Source organism: Narcine bancroftii, chromosome 3 (assembly GCF_036971445.1).
Source record: "Narcine bancroftii isolate sNarBan1 chromosome 3, sNarBan1.hap1, whole genome shotgun sequence".
Classification (NCBI taxonomy): Eukaryota; Metazoa; Chordata; class Chondrichthyes; order Torpediniformes; family Narcinidae; genus Narcine; species Narcine bancroftii.
The window spans coordinates 32,299,391-32,313,648 of record NC_091471.1 but is presented as its reverse complement, the minus strand read 5'-3'; the positions used below and the strand labels follow the sequence as shown (position 1 = coordinate 32,313,648).

General features: G+C 43.0%; 1 protein-coding gene across 1 annotated transcript in view; it reads left to right on the top strand.

Annotated features, from left to right (window-relative positions):
* Positions 1–13,481, top strand: part of LOC138757050 (protein FAM53A-like) — a 181,706-nt gene extending 168,225 nt beyond the window's left edge. Inside the window, exon 5 of the mRNA XM_069923726.1 lies at positions 13,030–13,481. Coding sequence (XP_069779827.1) covers positions 13,030–13,158 — 129 coding nt within the window. The 3' untranslated portion in view covers positions 13,159–13,481. The remainder of the gene's footprint in view (positions 1–13,029) is intronic.
* The last annotated feature ends 777 nt before the right edge of the window (positions 13,482–14,258 follow it).

Below are 14,258 nucleotides of genomic sequence, written 5' to 3'. Positions count from 1 at the left end.
CCCACCCTTAAAAATGTATCGGGTTTTTTTGTCAATTGGGTGTAATTGGGCGGCATGGGATCGTGGGCCGAAAGGGCCTGTTACCGTGCTGTAAGTCTAAATTTACCGTGCTGTAAGTCAGCCTGCAGCTGACGTGGACTTTTACCCCCTCCATAAATCTTCATCCGCGAAGCCAAGCCAAAGAAGAAAGTCCAAATTTTTAAATACATTTTAAAAAAACATTCCCCAAGAGTCATATGGGCACAGTAATATTAATCATTTATTACCAAAGAGCAACATAGACTGAAAGTGATATTTCATGGATTTATGGAGTTCTACCACATTTAATAGTTAAACTGCTGAAATAAACATCTCTTTTAAGCCACTTTAGATTGCGAAGTGCAATTTTCACTTTTTCTGTGTGACATCGAGAATGATTGACTGTTTTATTATAGTTGTAGCACTATACAGTATGTGGGTGCAGATGCTTCTTTCACTGAAATGTGATTTAAATCTAATGCAGACTGATGGAATGAAAGCCTCTTCATTCCACTGCTTGAGAGGGCAGATTTCAGATTTATTGTCAGAGTACATACATGACATCACATACAATCCTGAGATTCCTTTTTCCTGCAGGTCTGGCAGAAGTAGCACTAATTGGTAGTGCAAAAAAAAAACTGTACACAGCAGAAACATGTAAACAAATGCAAGAACCGTAAACAGATTAAAAAAATGTAAACTGTGCAATACAGAGAGAATCAATAAAGAAAATCAATAAAGTGCACAAGTAAGAGTCCTTAAATTAGTCTCTGATTGAGTTTGTTGTCGAGGAGTCTAATGGTGGAGGAGTAGCAGCTGTTCCTGTACCTGGTGGTGTGAGTCTCATGGTACCTGTATCTCTTTCCTGAATGCAGCAGTGAGAACACAGCATGTGCTGGGTGGTGAGGGTCTTTGATGATTGCTTCTGCTCTCCGACAGCAGCGTTCCCTATAGACACAAACTAAGAATGGAAAGAAACATAGAAACATAGAAGATAGGAGCAGGAGTAGGTCATTCGACCCTTCGAGCCTGCTCCGCCATTCAACGAGATCATGGCTGATCTTAAAGTTCAGTACCCCGTCCCCGCCTTCTCTCCGTAACCTTTAATACCCTTATACTGAAGAAATAGATCTAATTCCCTCTTAAATATATTTAATGAATCTGCCTCTACTGCCCTCTGTGGCAATGAATTCCACAGATTCACCACCCTCTGGGTCAAGAAATTTCTCCTCATCTCGATCCTAAATGGTTTGCCTATTATCCTCAAACCATGGCCCCGGGTTCTGGATTTTCCCATCATTGGAAACATCCCATCTGCATCCATTCTGTCCAGTCCTGCCAGAATTTTATAGGTCTCTATGAGATCCCCTCTCAATCTTCTAAACTCCAGCGAGTACAATCGCAATTTGCGCAATCTTTCCTCATGAGTCATTCCTGCCATTCCAGGTATCAGCCTGGTGAATCGCCTCTGCACTCCCTCCATTGCAAGAACATCCTTCCTTAGATAAGGTGACCAAAACTGCACACAATACTCCAGGTGGGGTCTCACCAAGGCCCTGTACAGCTGCAGTAAGGTATCCTTGTTCCTAGACTCAAACCCTCTTGATATGAAGGCCAACATACCATTTGCCTTTTTAACCGCCTGCTGTACCTGCATGCTCGCCTTCAGAGACTGGTGTACAAGTACCCCTAGGTCTCTCTGCACTTCCCCATCTCTTAATCTATTGCCATTCAAATAGAAATCTGCCCTCCAGTTTGTATTACCAAAGTGGATAACCTCACATTTATCCACATTGTAGTGCATTTGCCATGTATCTTCCCAGTCCCTCAATTTATCCAAATCACACTGGAGCTTCCTGACCCCCTCTTCCATGCACACAACCCCTCCTAGCTTAGTGTCATCTGCAAATTTGGAGATATTACATCCAATCCCCTCATCCAGATCATTAATCTAAATTGTGAACAGCTGGGCTCCCAGTACAGATCCCTGTGGCACCCCACTGGTCACCGCCTGCCACTCAGAAAATGAGCCATTTATCCCAACTCTCTGTCTTCTACCTGCCAGTCAGTTCTCAATCCACATCAATACTTTGCTCCCAATCCCATGAGCCTTGACTTTGTAAGCCAGTCGTTTATGCGGGACCTTATCAAAGGCCTTTTGGAAGTCCAGGTACACCACATCCACTGACTCTCCCCCATCTATTTTACTTGTCACTATCTCAAAGAATTCCAATAGATTTGTCAAGCACGATTTACCTTTTGTCAATCCATGTTGACTCTGTCCGATCCCTTCTCTGCTAGTCATATGCTCCGCTATTACATCCTTAATAATGGATTCCATCATTTTGCCCACTACTGATGTAAGGCTCACCGACCTATAATTACCTGCTTTTTCTCTACCCCCCCTTTTTAAATAGTGGGGTAACATTAGCTACCCTCCAATCCATGGGTACTGATCCTGAGTCTATCGAGTTCTGGAAAATAATTCTTAAAGCATCTGCTATCTGAATGGCCACTTCCTTAAGTACCCTAGGATGTAGATTATCAGGCCTTCAATCCCATCAATTTCCCCAAGACCATGTCCTTAGAGATACTGATTTCTTTCAGTTCCTCCCTTGCATTCGTCTCTATGATTCCCAACATCCTTGGGAGGTTATTTGTATCCTCTCTTGTAAAAACAGAACTAAAGTAAGAATTTAATTGCTCTGCCATTTCCTTATTCCCCATTATATATTCCCCTGATTCCGACTGCAAAGGACCTACTCTGGATTTCACCAATCTTTTCCTCTTGACATATTTATAAAAGCTTTTGCAGTCGGTTTTTATATTTGCCGCAAGCTTACTTTCGTAATTTATTTTTGCTCTCTTGATTAATCCCTTTGTCCTCCTTTGGTGCATCTTGAACTGCTCCCAGTCTTCGGTTGTGGTACTTTTTTTGGCCAATTGATATGCTCTCTCTTTGGACCCAATGCTGTCTCTAATTTCCCTTGTTATCCACGGTTGAGTCACCTTTTTTGGTTTATTTTTATTCCAAACCGGTATAAACGATTTTTGCAACTTCTCCATTAGATCTGTGAATGCTTTCCATTGTCTATCCACAGTCAACTCCCCCATAAACACCACCCAATCAATCTTACTCAACTCCCGTCTCATACCATCATAATTCCCTTTATTTAAATTCAGGACCTTAGTCTCGATTTTAATTTCATCACTCTCCATGTCGAGTGAGAATTCGATCATATTGTGATCGCTCCTACCCAAAGGGGGAGAAGTGGAAAGCTATGGTAATTGGTGACTCATTGGTTAGGAGAGCAGATAGGAGATTTTGTTAATGAGGTCGAAGCATCAAGATGGTATGTTGTCGCCCAAGTTCCAGTTTCAGGGATTTCTCTGAATGAGTTCACAGCATTCTGGTTTGGGGTGTGGGGTGGTGGGGGAGGTGAGCAGCCAGATGTTATAGCCAAAGCGGGGACCAATGACATCGATAAGAGCAGGGATGAGGTCCTGAAGATGGAATATGGGGAGATGGGAAAGAAGTTAAAAAGCAGGACTTCAAGGGAGATAGTCACGCGCCGGAGAGGGTAGGAATAGGAAGTTGTGGCAGATGAATGTATGGACGAAGAGTTGGGGCAGAGGTTCAGATTGGTAGATCATTGGGATCTTTAATGGGGAAGGTCTGACCTGTACAAAAGGGACAGACTGCACCTGAACTGGAGGTCGACCAATATCCTGCTGGGCAGGACTTCTAGTTTGGCAGAGGGATTGGAATCAGAATGTGAGGGCAGAGAATAGGGCAGAAGGTCAAAAGCATGATACTATGTGTTCCGAGTTTGTGAGGAAGGACAGGGAGGGGACGAAACATAAATGTAGCCAGTTCGAGGGATTGAAAGGTGTCCATTTTAATGCTAGGATTATTAGGCATAAAGGGGATGAACTTAGAGCATGGATCAGCTCTTAGAGTATGGATCAGCTCTTGAAACTATGATGGTGTGGCCATTACTGAAACTTGGCTGGAGGAAGGGCAGGATTGGCTGATGCAGGTAACAGGGTTTAGATGTTTTAAATGAAATACGATGGAAAGTAGGAAAGGTGTAGGGGGAGTAACATTGCTGGTCAGGGATAATATCATGACTATAGAAAGGGAGGATCCTGCAGAGGAAGTGCCCACTGAGTCGGTGAAGGTGGAAGTCAGCTATCACTCTGCTGGGAGTAATCTATAGGCAGATTTTGGAATGGTGCAGGAAGTACAGGGTGGTAGTTATGGGTGATTTCAACTACCCTAATACTGACTGGCACCTCCTTATTGCAAGAGGGATAGATGAAGCTGAATTTGTCAGATGCGTTCAAGAAGGATTCCTGACACAGTATGTGGACAAGCTGACAAGGGGCGAGGCCATACTGGATCTAGTTCTGGGTAATGAACCTGCTCAGGTGGCAGACTTCCCGATGAGGGAGCATGTTGGTGAGAGTGACCACAACTCCCTTAGCTTTAGCAAAGCTATGGAAAAGGATAAAAACAGACAAAATGGGAAAGTGCTTAATTGGGGAATGGATAGTTATGAAGGGAAGAGGCAGGAACTGGCGAGAGTAAATTGGAAACAGTTGTTCAAGGGTGAAAGCACAGAAGTAATGTGGAAGAAGTTTAGGGACCACTTGTGCTGGGTTCAGGATAGGTTTGTCTCACTGGGTCAGGGAAAAGATGGTAAGAAAAGAGAAATGAGGCTGATGAAACAGGTGAGGCAGCTCGTCAAGAGGAAAATAGGAAGCAGGAAAGAGGAAGGGCTCATGAGAAATATATAGTAGCCAGGAAGGAGCTTAAGAAAGGACTTAGAAGAGCTCAAAGGGGGCATGAGGAGGCCTTGGGATGTAGGATAAGGAGATCCCCAAGACATATGTGATGAACAGAAGGATGATGAGAATGAGGGTGGGGCCACTAAAGGATGAAAGAGGCAACAGTGCCTGGAGGTGGAGGAGGTTGGGGAGGTCCTAAATGAATATTTTGCTTCAGTATTCGCAAGAGAAAATGGCCTTGATCAGGATGAGGTTGGAATAGAACAGGCTTGAGGAACATTAAGATTGATAAATCCCCAGGCCAGGGCCAAACACAATATACCCCGGGTTGCTGTGGGAAATGAGGGAAGAGATAGCTGAGGCCATAGCTATGATCTTTGAATCTTCTGACTGCAGGGGAGGTGCCAGAGGATTGAAGAATGGCAAATGTACTCCCCTTGTTCTAAAAAAAATAGGGAGAATCCTGGGAATCATACTTCAGTGGTGTGCAAACTACTGGAGAGGATTCTTAAGGATAGGATCAATGAGCATTTGGAGAAGTGCAATCTACTCAAGGATAGTCAGCATGGCTTTGTGAAGGGAAGGTCATGCTTCACAAGCCTAGTTGAGGTTTTTAAGGAACTAACAAAAGAAGTTAATGAGGGTAGGACAGTAGATGTGGTCTACATGGTTTTTAATAAGGCATTTGACATGATCCCCCATGAGAATCTCATCCAGAAAGTCATGAGGCACAGTATCAGTGGAACCTTGTCTGTGTGGATAAAAAAAATGGCTTGCAGGAAGAAAGCAGAGAGTAGTAGTGGAAGAAAAATATTCTGCCTGGAGGTCGGTGAGTAGTTGAGTACCATAGGCATCTGCTCTGGGCCCCCTGCTCTTGGTGATTTTTATAAATGACCTGGATGAAGAGCCAGAAGGATGGGTCAGTAAGTTTGTGATTGACAAGAAGTTTGGAGGAGTTGTGGATGGAACTGAAGGTTGTCGAAGGTTACAAGAGGATATAGACAGGATGCAGAGATGGATGGAAAAGTGGCAGATGGAGTTCAATCCAGATAAGTTTGAGGTGAAGGCTGAGGGTATGGCTAATGGTCAGTTACTTAAGAGTGTGGATGGATAGAGGGATCTTGGGGTTCAAATCCATATATCCCTCAAGGTCACCACACAGGTCAACAGGTTAGTAAAGAAGGTGTATGGGATACTGGGCTTCATTAATTGGGGAAATGAGCTCAGGAGTAGAGAGGTCATGTTGCAACTCTACAAATCTCTGGTAAGACTACATTTAGGGTACTGTGTTCAGTTCTGGTCACCTCATTATAGGAAGAATGTGGAAGCTATGGGGAGGATGCAAAGGAGCTTTACCAGGATCTTGCCTGGATTGGGAAACACGTTTCATGAGGCAAGGTTAGCAGAGCTGGGACTTTTCTCTTTGGGGCGTAGAAGGATGAGAGGAGACTTATTAAAGGTCTGCAAGATTATTAGAGACATAGATAGGGTGGGTAGCCAGCACCTGTTTCTCAGGGCAGGAATGGCAAATATAAGAGGACATGTACAAAGTGAAGGGAGGGAAGTTTAGGGGAGATATCAGGGGTAAGCTTTTTTTATGTGAGAGATGTGGGTGCCTGGAAAGCCTTGCCAGGGATGGTGGTGGAGGCTGAAACATTAGGGGTATTTAAGAGACCACATGGATGGAGGTAAAGAGGAGGGTTATGTGGTAGGGAGGTTTTAGTACTTTTTTTAGGAATATGTGAGTCAGTACAACATCAAGGGCTGAAGAGCCTATACCGTGCTGTAGTGTTCTATGTTGTAAAACACACACATAGACACACAGACACACGCACAGACACACACACACACACACACAGACACACACACACACACACACACACACACACACACACACACACACACACACACACACACACACACAAACCCACCACCACCACCACCCTCCTCCCCCCCATTTCCAGATAAAACATATTCAAACTGACACTGGCCAGTTCTTATTCTCGTTGTTTCTCAGCACTTTTAGCATTTTATTTATTTAATTTTAAGATTATTATCTTGTTTTGCAAGCAATTATGGTTATCATTTGAATGATACATGTCAGATTTAAGATTGAGATAGAAAAGTTCTTTTTAAAATTATTTTATTTATGAATTTTAAACCACAGTAATAGTTGCATTCTGTTCAATTCAAAAATTATTTCAAAAGTTATACATGATATATAACCCCACTCCCTCATTCCACCCTCTCACCACCCCTTTCCCCAAGCCCTAAACAAAAAAAAAGGAAAAAAGAAAGAGTACTGGAAGATGCCAAGGGAATAAAACATTTATACCATATAGTCTCTATTGGAGGTTACCGAGAGGTGAGGTGTTCAAAGAGTCTTCTTCTTTGGCTTGGCTTCGCGGACGAAGATTTATGGAGGGGGTAAATGTCCACGTCAGCTGCAGGCTCGTTTGTGGCTGACGTCCGATGCGGGACAGGCAGACACGGTTGCAGCGGTTGCAGGGGAAAATTGGTTGGTTGGGGTTGGGTGTTGGGTTTTTCCTCCTTTGCCTTTTGTCAGTGAGGTGGGCTCTGCGGTCTTCTTCAAAGGAGGTTGCTGCCTGACAAACTGTGAGGCGCCAAGATGCACGGTTTGAGGCGATATCAGCCCACTGGCGGTGGTCAATGTGGCAGGCACCAAGAGATTTCTTTAGGCAGTCCTTGTACCTCTTCTTTGGTGCACCTCTGTCACGGTGGCCAGTGGAGAGCTCGCCATATAACATGATCTTGGGAAGGCGATGGTCCTCCATTCTGGAGACGTGACCCACCCAGCGCAGCTGGATCTTCAGCAACGTGGACTCGATGCTGTCGACCTCTGCCATCTCGAGTACTTCGACGTTAGGGATGAAAGCGCTCCAATGAATGTTGAGGATGGAGTGGAGACAACGCTGGTGGAAGCGTTCTAGGAGCCGTAGGTGATGCCGTAGAGGACCCATGATTCGGAGCCGAACAGGAGTGTGGGTATGACAATGGCTCTGTATACGCTTATCTTTGTGAGGTTTTTCAGTTGGTTGTTTTTCCAGACTCTTTTGTGTAGTCTTCCAAAGGCGCTATTTGCCTTGGCGAGTCTGTTGTCTATCTCGTTGTCGATCCTTGCATCTGATGAAATGGTGCAGCCGAGATAAGTAAACTGGTTGACCGTTTTGAGTTTTGTGTGCCCGATGGAGATGTGGTAGTCATGGTGGGGAGCTGGCTGATGGAGGACCTCAGTTTTCTTCAGGCTGACTTCCAGGCCAAACATTTTGGCAGTTTCCGCAAAACAGGACGTCAAGCGCTGAAGAGTTGGCTCTGAATGGGCAACTAAAGCAGCATCGTCTGCAAAGAGTAGTTCACGGACAAGTTTCTCTTGTGTCTTGGTGTGAGCTTGCAGGCGCCTCAGATTGAAGAGACTGCCATCCGTGCGGTACCGCATGTAAACAGCGTCTTCATTGTTGGGGTCTTTCATGGCTTGGTTCAGCATCATGCTGAAGAAGATTGAAAAGAGGGTTGGTGCGAGAACACAGCCTTGCTTCACGCCATTGTTAATGGAGAAGGGTTCAGAGAGCTCATTGCTGTATCTGACCCGACCTTGTTGGTTTTCGTGCAGTTAGATAATCATGTTCAGGAACTTTGGGGGGCATCCGATGCGCTCTAGTATTTGCCAAAGCCCTTTTCTGCTCACGGTGTCGAAGGCTTTGGTGAGGTCAACAAAGGTGATGTAGAGTCCTTTGTTTTGTTCTCTGCACTTTTCTTGGAGCTGTCTGAGGGCAAAGATCATGTCAGTAGTTCCTCTGTTTGCGCGAAAGCTGCACTGTGATTCTGGGAGAATATTCTCGGCGACACTAGGTATTATTCTATTTAGGAGAATCCTAGCGAAGATTTTGCCTGCAATCTAATAGACTATAAGTAATATTCTCTAAAGGTATACAACTACAAAGTTCTGCATGCCATCTTTCCCTACCTATTTCTGACTTCCATGATATTGCTATACATTTCCTTGAAACTGCTAAAGGAATTAACACATATTTAATTTGATACATATTTAAATTGATAAGTTCTTGATCTGGAAGGGAATCAAGGGTTACAGGGAGAAGACAAGAGAATGTTGTTGAAAAGGATAGTATATCAGCCATGATGGAATGGCAGGGCAAACTCTGAGTAAGAAAGTCAAAGGTTCAAGTCCCACACGGACTCCCGAGCACAAATGATTATAGACCTGCGATTTTAACATCAGGAATGTAAAAGTTATTCAAGAAGTTGCTGAGGAAATGCATTAATAAGTGAACAGTTTAACTACTCATTTTAAGCTTTCATTGATGAATCCGTGATGTTTTCTAACCGCAGGTTCACCACTATGGGAAATATTCCTATGCATTTTATGAAAGTTCCACATCTCTGTTCTAAGGACATGCAATTCTCAGTGCTAAAACTAATCTTCTTGGGTAATATTTTTAGTCAACTTGTTTGCAGCCTCTTTTTGTGCGCTACAAGAGCAACAGCAGGTATTCCTACTTCACCGGTAAATTCATCAGTCTGACATTGATCCACATCCCAAATGGACACCTAAAAGCATTGTCAAAGAGCAAGGTTTTATCAAGATTGATTGGGAAATGGAGTGAATGGGGGATTGCTGGCCTTTGGGCTAATCCGTTCAAAAGACATTCCTTGTAAAGTTGGAACGCCAGAATGAGACACGATATTTTTTTTTTCTAAGTAGACACAATATTCTAACTATGAATGAACTGTTTCAAAAATCCATGATTTTTGAAAATTAAGCCATATATTGTATTCTATGTGTCTATTTAAAAATAAAACATGATGTTACAGCACCCTGAAACTGGTGACAGAAATCCTAGGATTGGTGATAGAAATTTTGATATGCTGGTATTTTTCCTGAAGAATATTTTTTAACAAGATAATCACGGGCCCATGGCCTTAACAGACAGTTATTGCAAAATTCCAGGCAGAAATAACGAATTGTATAGATCAGATTCAAAATAAGAATGAAGTGACTATTGTTTCTGATGTATTTGAATGAAACAGATTGTGAATAGCAACACTGCAGTTATGTTATAAACGGACTCTAATCAGCAAGACATGAGGGTCGTTGAATGGATAATAGCATTTTAGAATTCTCCCTCTAAATGTCAAAATATCCACTTTCTGACTGTATTGTGGCCTTTTGACTCTTGAACACTGAGTCATCCGTGGCCAAATGCAAACAGTGTTGATGTTTAAATTCTGATGGAATAACTGCATTGGGTTTCAGTCCTCAGTAAGATGCCACCACAAACAGAATGAAGATTGCAAAATTGCTATTTTTTTGTTTAAAATCCTGCAAGCCACGGCTCCTTCAACACATCCCACTACCCAATAACAAGAAGGACATAACAGAGAATGTGTACCATCAAAGGCCTGACAAATAAAGGCAAGTGAAGCAAGGGAAATAGCATCATTAATGTGTGCTGAAGGTCAGTGTGCCCACATCCAGTGCAGGGCACAGAGGTGATTAGAGAGTCATAGACAGACATGTTTACCCTAAGATAGGTTTGAGCAAGGATGGATTCTAAATGCACCCTATTAAAAAGACATTTCTGACTGGATAGAGTAAGGGTGAAAGAGTTAGAAATTGTCCCTTACTCCCAATTCTTTGACAAGCATATACTTTTCAGACATGAGGAAATTCTTCTCCCTATAAAGGCGGTAAGCAGTCATTAGTGATTTTAAGTAAAACTCCAATAATAAATTATGTGACCATTTCGAAGTCCTGATCAGGAAATCCCTCCCAGCTCACTTGGGCTACAATTCCCTGTTCCCATTCTCCAATCTGACTTAGCGGAGCACTGGTTTGCAGGCTCCCTTCAAATTCACCGGAGCTCTCTTTTTTCTTGTGCTTTCTTTCAACTGAAATGGTTCTCTGGGAAGTTTAATATATTGCTCTTTAACCAGATAAATTATTGGAAGGTGTTGATAGAGGTATTAAAATTATGAGGGGGATAGACAGAATAAATGTTGATAGGCTTTTTATACCAAGGATAGATGAGATACAAACCAGAGAACATGGGTTAAAGGTGAATGGGGAAAAGTTTAGGGGGAACTTCTTCAAATAGAGAGTGGTGAGAGGGTGGAATGAGCTGCCAGCTAAAGTGGTGAATGCAGGCTCAATGTGAACATTTAAGAAGAAGATGGACAGGTTGCGACTGACATCAACCAGACAAAGCAGAGTGAAGGTGAAATGCAGGCTTTAATAGAGTGATATATACAGCTAGGTCTTGCCTCTGTGCAAGCCTAGGTCAGAAGGAGGAGCATGAACTTTGATCGGTTTTATATACAGGGTCATCAGGTGGTGGCCCCTGGTGACCTAGTGGTGTAATGACAGATCACCATACATGTACGTGGATGGGAGGCCTTTGGGCTGGGTGCAAGTCAGTGGGATGAAGCAAAAAAAAAAGTTTCAGTACAGACTGGAAGGGCCAAAGGGGCCTGTTTGTGTGCTGTAGTGTTCATTGCTCTATCTAAAAAAATGAATTAAAAATATTTTTTGGGTATTAATAGAACATCCAAAATCCAGATAATCTTATAATTAAAAAAAAAGATGTACAGCATGGTTACAGGCCCTTTCAGTCCTTGAAACCATGTCACCCAAATACCCCAATTGACCTACAACCTTGGTATGTTTTAACGGGTGGGAGGAAAACGGAGCACCCAGAGGACACCCACGCAAACATAAGGAGAATGTACAATCTTCTCAGAGACAGCGCCAGATTTGTACAGGGGTAACCACTTTTTAGGGAGTTCGGTGCCACCAAAGTCTTCAGCATGTCACATTATTGGAGGTTTATTGTGGTGAGTAATCCCTACAGATGAACTCATGAAGATAAGTTTATAGTATCATCGTGTCCCTAGTTTTACACAATTGAGCAAATGCTCAGTATTAAAACTGAAGAAGTTGACACTGAGGTAGGTCAGTTTACACAAAAATGCTGGAGAAACTCAGCAGGTCATGAAGCGTTCTTTATGTAGCAAAGATAAAGATACATAACCAACATTTTGGGCCTGAACCCTTCATCGAGGTGTGAGCAAAAAGCAGACAGGAGCCTGGATAAATGGTGGGGGTGGGACAGGGGGAGAAGTACAGTCCCACATGTAAAAGATCATAGGAGAATATGGGAGGGAGGGCAGAAGAGAATTGATGGGGGAGGGGGAATAGTTCTTTGAATAGAGAAGAAAAGGGGTGGAGAGTTGGAGGAAAGGTGACAGAAGGATGGGGGAATTGAAACAGGAGAAGTCGATGTTAATCCCATGTGATTGGAGAATGCCTGGTCAGATTATTAGGTGTTGTTCTGCCAATTTGTGGGTGGTCTCATTTTGGAAGTTCATGAGGCCTTGGACAGATATGTTGGTGCACAAGTGTGGGGCATGGAATTGAAATGAGATAAGTCCATCTTGTTTTGCTCTGGTGGTAATTTTGTGAGAGTTACAAGGCAGGGGAGAAACCTATTGTTTTACTTTCTTCCAGATGTTCAGTGCTCTGGGGAAGAATGAGAGAGCTTCACTCTGAATGCCGAGTGCCCTGAAATAATTGATATTTGGGATAGGGGTGTCAAGTGAGAAAATGGTTCACTCTCATGTCAAGAATGCAAACCAACAGATACATAACAAACACTGGGCAGTTTGGAACATCGGATCTAACTGACAATTTGGGGCAGCACGGATAGCATGGGGGTTAGTGCAATGCTATTACAACACCAACACCAGTTTGAATCTGACACTATCTGTAAGGAGTTTGTGTGGCTTTCCTCTGGGAGCTCCAGTTTCTTCCCACCCTTCAAAACGTACCGGATTCAGGTCAATTGGATATAATTGGGCGGCATGGGCTTGTGGGCTGAATTAGGTGGCATGGGCTTACTGTGCTGAACGTCTAAATTAAAAATTAAATTATACTACAGGCTGTCCCGGCTTACAAATGCCTGACTTATGGGCATCCCTATATACGATCGAGGTTCCAAAATGTTGTTAAAATCACAAGCCCAACGTATGTACATATGTTATTTCCAATCAACAGCAGAACTAGTTTCCTTGCTCTCCACTTTGTCATTTTTATTTCTTATCAGTCTTCTGCTCTCTATGCCATTTTAACAATGCTGTGGAGGTTTGCTCAACACATCGTGATTTTTGTACATTTCTGACTTACAGACAAAATCGGCTGCTTGTTACCAGCGGACAGTTTGTATCCTTGTCAGAAGTGGGACCATGGAAGCCACAGACAAATCCGTTCTTGTGAAAGGCAAATCAGGGCCATCTCAGAGCAATGGGCTTAAATGAAAGCATCCATCTTCTCCTGTTGTCACTTCACATGTCTGGAGCAGCCATTCTTTGGAGCAGAGCAGCTAGCGATACAGGTATATCAGAGCCAACCCCACTGGGCTGAAGAACAGCTTCTGCCCACAGGCAGTGAGAATACTGAACGACCAAAGGAACAGCTCACACTTACCTTCCAAGACCCTCATTTGTACAAAACAATATTTATTTATTTGTTTGTATAGATAAAATACTTGTCCTGCATATGTACTGCTTGTCTGTTTGTGTTGGATTGTGTGTCTGCATGTTTTGCCCTGAGGCCTGGAGAACGCTGTTTCGTCTGTGCAATCTGATAACAATAAACTTGATTTGGTTAGTGATAACTGAACATGGTTCAATATTCAACAGTTTTTGAATGCAATGATCTCTTGAAGATTAACATAACAATATAAAAGACCCACCTAATACTTATATTTTTATCCCTGATGAAGGATAACTTGATTAGATCGAATATGTTCTTTATTTTCATCAACTTCAAAATATTATTTTATCTGGAGATAGGTGCTTTTCATTTGACTAAAACATTCATGACAAACCCAGAACGCCCCACCTTAACCATATACTAAATATTTTTTCCTTCCACTAAACGCATTATGACTTAAATAAGTGCCATCTGTACCATGCACTGCATTTATTTTATTGTTTTAAATTTGGAGATACACCACAGTAACAAGCCCTTCCGGCCCACCAGCCCGCACCATCCAGTTACACCCATGTGACCAATAAACCTACTAACCCTGTATGTCTTTGAAATGTGGGAGGAAACCGAAGAAAACCTACTTGGTCACGGGGAGAATGTTCAAACTCCTTTAAGACAGCAGCGGATTTGAACCTGGGTCCCTGCCACTGTAATAGCATGAGACCATAAGGTCATAAGACATAGGAGCAAAAAAAGGATATTCAGCCCATCGAGTCTACCCTGCCATTTAATCTGATCCATTTCCCACAGCCCCACAGCCCAGCCTTCTTCCCATAACTTTTGATGTCCTGGTTAATCAAGAACCTATCAATCTCTGTCTTCAATACACCCAATAACCTGGCCTCCGCAACTGCAAATTTAACAG